Here is a 7,029-nt window from a genome sequence, read left to right on the forward strand (position 1 = left end):
GATTGTGGACTTGCTCTTTGACCACTTTATTGCTTTTTGACCATCCTATAATATAAGAGGTATTGTTAAGAGTTTCTGGTTTTAAATCGGGAAAGGTTAGCTTGGAACTAACCTAGTTCTAGGTAGCTGCAGGGCATCTAGACATATTTTGGCTTCCAGGACGGTTTACTACTTTATGTGAGTATTGCATGTTCATCACTTTGCCATGTAAGTAATCACTGCACACTTTTAATGCATAATTCTATTACCAATTTGTTCATTTATACCAATGTCACATTAGGTTGTTGGTAAGAATGTTGCAAAAAGCTGGGCAGTTTGAAAAGCTATCATGGTTGAGGTTATTCAAGGGTTTAGTGTTGCTTTGGAAGATCCTCTAAGCCTCTTTTAAGGCTATTGCAACATCTGCCCTCTGAATATGTACTTAAAATAAAATAAGCTTCCTGGATCAGTGTTCAGTAGGTTGCCACTCCCTGTCTCTGTTTATAATCCGATTGCAATGAGCCTCTTGTCACAAAGCAGCCTTGGAATGTACTTTTATTCTTACTACCTGAGCAACGCAAACAAACGTTAAATGCTCCGTTGGCACAAAAATGTGTTTGCAGCAGGTTTACTGGTTATCACATAGATAAGACTTATAGAAACTGTGCCATTCTACTGAAATCCAAATTATGACCCTATGGCTACAGTGATCGAAAAATATAGAATAAAGTATTGCATTTAAAGATTTTAATGTGTATGAAAAATATTACTCAACTAATTTGATATCCATGTCTCAAGGTACAGTAGATTAATTAATCCTTGTTTTCATAGGTCAGTCATGTGAAGCTGTCACTTCTCCAATTCATTCATCTGGCACTGAGAAGAAGCATTTTGCCCAAGTTTCATTTTCTGTGGACTCTGGAATGGAAGCACAGAATGGACTCGGACAGCCGCCTCCATTGCCTATAAAGAAGTCAATGAACAGGGCTATATCAGCACCAGATAACTCTGCTTGGGGTCGAGCTTTCCCATCAAGAAATGAAATCAATCCAAATAGTCCAAGACTTAATCTGAGTCAGTCAGAAAACAATGTTTGTGATGAACTCAAACACAGCCATCTTTTAAGCCCAGTCGACAGACATGCCATGTTTTCTTCTTCTGAGTCCTTGGAGATATGCTGCAGAGGCACTGGTCACAGAAACGAGGTTAGGAGCAGAAATTGTCTTCAAAGCCGAGGAACACCAGCCATGTCAATGTCACAGCTAAGTGTTTCTAGTCATACTTCTTCTGCATCAAGTCTCCAACTCCATCACCTCCTTAGCAACATCGACAGCAAAGAGGGGATGTATGCCAAGCTCAGTGGACTGTATGCTCAATCCACGAGACGTTTAATGAACAAATGTGAAGATTACTTCATGAGAGACCAAAAGAAGGAACTGCATTTCAATGAAAATAACTGGTCACTCTTCAAGTTGACAAGCAACAAACCCTGCTGCAATGCCGGGGATGCAGTTTATTACTGTGCCACTTGTGCCAAGGACCCACTGAATAATTATGCTGTGAAGGTAAATTAGATCATGTATTCTTATGATCATATATTTACAAAACCTGTAGCTAAAATCTTTATGGTTTTCTTCTGATGCCCCAAAGGAAGCATTTAACAATGGGATAACATAGATTGCTAGAATGCAATCTCTAGTTATCCTCTCACCAAAAATGTCTCCTGTTTATGTAAACAGAAGCCTTGGACCCATGCAGACTGTAATAATAGCTCAGTGGTCTCCATAAGTCCTGGTGTACACAATTTCAGTTGCCCCTGGTTTCCGGCCCTCAATCTTCTGACTTTAGGGTTGGCAGCCATCTTGCTTTTTTGCCTGATGCTGTTGAGCTGAACTCTTCTCTGCCCCTAGCCCCCCTGCATTACAGGGCCAGCTCACACTCACTGACTTCCTGCCGGCAAACAACTACAAATCACATCGTGAGCTACAAGCTACAGGCAGATAAGTTCTTTATCTGGGGGAAGGGAGAGGCAGACACATCAGATCTAACAGTGTGTGTGTGTGTAGCTGAGATGTAGCAAGAGCTGGAGAGGGTCATTGTGTGTAATATGCATTTCATAATCTCTTATCTGATGTGTCTCGCCTCTTTCTATGTGTCAGTTACTAGTACAATGTTCAGAAAGTAAATGAAAGTGTATATAACCATGTACCCTAATAATCTAACCACAATGTCAGCACACAGAAATAGAGGGATCAAGAAATGCCTGCTTACACTGACCATCACTTATGCAATAAACAGCAATAAAACTGAGTAAAATTGTAAAGTAAGGGGCCAAACATGATCTTTGTGTTAACATCACAAGTTGATCAAAATTTGAGAATTTTTTTTCATGGGCAAACCACTTGAATAATATATGACCATAGCCAATGATCTTGGCAGGAGCAGTGTATCTAATGCTTACTTGTCCAATCCGATGTGCCCTCAGGACACACGCCAATGGTGTAACTAGAAAAAGTTGGGCCCCTTCCATTTACAAATGAACATCACAGACTGAAATGCACACTATTGCATGTCTGCTGCCTAAGGGTATGCGTACATTGTTCATACCAGCAGTGGTAAATGCATTAGAAACCTATTTCCTGACTGTTTCTAAACAATAGTAATTTCAGATGCAGCATGGGAGTGATAATTCACAGAAATTTACCACCTGAAGAATGAATCATGTACTGGGCAGAGTAATATGTTCACTGCAGCTGTTTATGCTAGAAGAAGAGTACTGTGAAAGAAGAGCTGCATACAGTAATGCTGTGCATCTTTCACTCATCACTATTGTGTGCCAACTATCCTTAGCTGCTGAGCTTCATGGTAGTTGTGCTCATGACAATAGATATATAATGCCCAGTTTTACATAGATGGTAACATTAGACCTTTGCTCCTGGCAACATTCACTTTCTTTGCACAGTGCATGCTATTAATTTTACACTACTTGACAAAATACTATATAAATCTAACTTGAAAGAGTACAAAATACAAACTCTTGCATACAAGCATTTTTTAACTGTAAAGTAATAAATTCGATGGTCCAGCCAACATCAGTGATCTTTCAGACTTTTATTTCATCAAATTTGATTTATCCACAGTGTTAATCCATTGGATTAACACTGTGGATAAATGAAATTTGACAAAATAAAAGTCTGAAAGATCACTGATGTTGGCTGGACCATCGAATTTATTACTTTATGTATCGTGCCTGTGCAAACAAGGCGGGTTCCGTGCCGACTCCAATGTGATCTCGGAGGTGAGCTGGGATACTTATTCTTCTCCTGATTTTTTAACTAACTTTTTTTTCTTTCTTTTGCAGTTATGTAGAACAGAAGATCCCAAAACTCCATTTTACTCCAATCTCTCATTACCCGTCCATTTCAACATACAGCAAGATTGTGGGAACTTCTTGGCCACAGTTCCTTCAAGCTTGTTACATCCCCCTGAAACCTTAAAAGTTAGTTCAGCAAATGAGATCTCCCATGCTACTAGCCTGTCCACTGAGGAAGAATGCGTTGTGGTTATCACTCGTGAAGTACCTTACCGTACAACTGCAGACTTTGTCAAGGAGTCTGTTGCCACTCATGAAGCCCAGCCAGAGATTTATGAGCGCCAAGTCTGCCTACTTCTACTACAGCTCTGCAATGGTTTGGAACACCTGAAAGAACATGCCATCATCCACCGAGACCTTTGCTTGGAAAACCTGCTACTTGTTCACTGCCAGACCACACCTGATAAGATTAAAGATGGAAAGTATGTTCCAAGACTTATAGTGAGCAACTTTTCCAAAGCCAAACAGAGACCTGGGACTGAAGACCTCAAACTGAAGAGAGATAAGACGAGACTGGCACCAGAAATCATGGCTGCCTCTCAGTACAAAAAGTTTGATGAGTTCCAAACAGGAATCCTTATTTATGAACTACTCCACCAACGAAACCCATTTGAGGTCCGTTCGAGTCTTCATGAACATGAATATAGTCAGAAAGATTTGCCGCCACTCCGCAACTTGTCTGTTTATTCACGTGGTCTTCAACATCTTGCTCACTTACTCTTGGAGGCTGATCCGATTAAACGTATTCGCATTTCTGAGGCAAAACGCATTCTTCAGTGTCTTTTGTGGGGTCCTAGAAAAGACTTAACAGACCAACCATTCAGCCATGAAGAGGCATTACACTGCGCCCTTCAGAACTGGATTGACATGAAGCGAGCCCTTCTAATGATGAAGTTTGCAGAGCGTGCTTTAGAGCCTGAGCATAACATTTCTCTAGAGGACTGGCTATGCTGCCAGTATTTGGCATCTGCAGATCCATGCTACCTTTATAAGACACTGAAACTCATTAAACTTATCACATGATATGTACAATGTAATTTGAAATGACACAATAAGATCTGGCAGGTGAATCTTATTTTAATTTAAGATCTCATTTTGAAATTGGTCTTAAAGATTTAGTTGCATAGCTTTGTTAAGCTATTTCAGTATTTGCATTGAATTTCTAAGGTCTATCTCACGTTCTCAGAATACTGTTCTGTATATACTTTAAATACAATGCTGTGAATTGTCTAAATGATTGAAGGAGTATTTCTTGTTGAAAGCAAATAATTTCACTTAATGGTGACTTTATTCCCCCTTAATTTGTATGCCCCACCATTCTTTTATTCACCACCATATTCAATCCAGAAATGTAAGATATTCTTTATGAATTCTTTTCATTGATGCTCTCACAATTGCCTTTTTATTTTTGGCCCAAGCTTCTGTACTTTTGTATTAAGAAAATGTTAATTGATTTAAGGTTTCCTTTACATATTTTTTGATCTGTATGTTTTATATCTGATAACTCCCAAAGCACTCTGAACTGTACTTGAATATCACATGAGTACTGTATAGAATTGAGCACTATAAAAAGTCTGTGGCTTCCGTAACTGTAGAAATTTACAAATGTTTAGGCTTATATGAAATGGTAGCAGTACCCTAATCAGAATCAAATGTCAATATTACATAAATTTAATAAATCTCCCTTATTTATGTGCAAGGTATGTCCTCTGTGTTAGTCCATTCACAGCTAGCGATGCACATAAAAATGTTTTTTTATGATTAGCCTACAAAATAATGTATTCCTGTTTGGTAAAATTAAACATTGGGGCACATTTACGTAATATATAGCAGCACACTGCATTTTATAAGATCGTGCGCCGGATATCATGAATGTGTCACTTCCCCGCTCCGGTATGACAGAGTTCACTATCTTTTTGTGGTCCATCTTACACATAAGGCTTGCGACACAATTAAAAAGCTAAATCCCATGCTCAGTCCGAATCAGTTGGACCGTCCGATGGCACGCCCCCTAATTTGTGTCGCATGGAAGCCAGCAACAAAAGGGTTGCGTGCCCCATTGTTTCCAGAGTAGACAAGTCACTGAATATATAAATTAATTAACCGGTTATGTTGAACCTTTGTGTTATCTGCCAGTAGCATGTTGTAGAGCAGAAAGAGCTGGTGGATTAATATACAAGTTTTGTGAAAATAAACTTTAATATGTTTATTTAAACCACAGCTGATCTTGGGCTAAGAAGTCTGGATGCATGTCTATACAAGGAAACTATATAACTGCTAAACTTCATGACAAGCTAAACATCATTCATATAAAGGCAGGTTCCCTTTACATTCTTATCATCATCATCATTTAAAGGGTTAAGAAACCATAGATGAATATTTTTTTATTTGGTGGCTTTGCACTGGTTTGCTGTATATTCTCTACTTTTTTGAATACTTGACTCATTTTCTGCAAGCTTAAAGGGAACCTGTCATCAGGAAGGGCATTTTTACATAAGGACAAGTTCCAATAGCCCGTGGCATGTTGATTTAAAAAACAGCTTTGTTGTGCATGTGAATAATTCCAGAGCTTTTTAATAGTTTCTTAAATGTTATCTGGCTCCCTGTCAGCACCGTTGCAAGTCATGGTAGTTGGGGTCAGCTCAAATGGCACAAGTCATCTTCTCCTTATTACATGCTCCCTCTTTCTCAGCCCTGACCCTGCCTCAGCCTCCCCAGCTCACCCCATCAAGCAATTCTCAATTGAACGGCCACACACCCCCTCCGTCTACCCTCCATGAGACTTGCCACATGCCAGTGATCCAGGTAATGTTAAATTAACGATTAAAAAGCACTTTAATGATTTAGATGAATGGAACAAAGGCATTTATAAAATCAACATGCCAGAAGCTATTAGAATCTGTCATCATGTAAAAAAGACCTTCCTGATGACAGCTTCCCTCTAACTATTGAAACTGACAGCTGTACTGTATGTCAGGAATGGGTATGCCATACTGAACTTCTTAAATATGTATATGAACAATTGCTATAGTAGCCTGGATTGCTACGTATAGCTTTTAATTGTCTAACCAGAGATGGTAGCAGAGGTTGCTCTGTTGTAGTCCAGCATTTCTGTATCATAGATGTACATTTGTTTTATAAAAGTATCATTAAAGCATTTTTGTGGGAGCCTAATCACGTTGCAGTGCAATGGTTTGTTAGCTTCAAATACTAGAGTTTTTTTATTTTTTGTGTTTAATACTGTTTACAAATCACATTTATCATATTGTTATGTACTAAAGATGAAAGATCTCATATTTTGTATGTTTCTGTTCATTTTTAAAATAACATTGAAAAATAAAAACATTTTAAAATCCACCTGTTTTTGTGTAGGTAACCATGTTTCCTTCATGGAGTTTTAAAAGAACAAAGGTTTTATAAAACATATACAAAACTGATATAAACAATATAGTAGAGGTAAGTTTCACATAAAGGCTAACTATCCAATTTCGGAGTGATTCCGCCACTGAAAAGAATGTGTATGTGAAAACATAAGGCTGATTTTCATATAGCATGTAGCCTATATTTTAGTGACCATTACCAGGATTGTAGCAGTAAACTGCATGTGAGATGGATGAAATCTGGTTCTATCCTAACATAAATGCATAAATGGCGAGAGCCAGAGGGTGGAGTTTGCG

General features: G+C 38.5%; 1 protein-coding gene across 4 annotated transcripts in view; it reads left to right on the forward strand.

Annotated features, from left to right (window-relative positions):
• The window catches only part of PRAG1 (PEAK1 related, kinase-activating pseudokinase 1), a 30,897-nt gene extending 24,188 nt beyond the window's left edge, over positions 1-6,709 (forward strand). For all 4 annotated transcript variants that reach the window (XM_072115086.1, XM_072115077.1, XM_072115068.1 and 1 more), the window contains exons 5-6: positions 811-1,544; positions 3,341-6,709. In XM_072115086.1, the coding sequence (XP_071971187.1) occupies positions 811-1,544; positions 3,341-4,375 (1,769 nt within the window). In that variant the 3' untranslated portion in view covers positions 4,376-6,709. The remainder of the gene's footprint in view (positions 1-810; positions 1,545-3,340) is intronic.
• The last annotated feature ends 320 nt before the right edge of the window (positions 6,710-7,029 follow it).

This window comes from Engystomops pustulosus, chromosome 1, assembly GCF_040894005.1.
Source record: "Engystomops pustulosus chromosome 1, aEngPut4.maternal, whole genome shotgun sequence".
Lineage (NCBI taxonomy): Eukaryota > Metazoa > Chordata > Amphibia > Anura > Leptodactylidae > Engystomops > Engystomops pustulosus.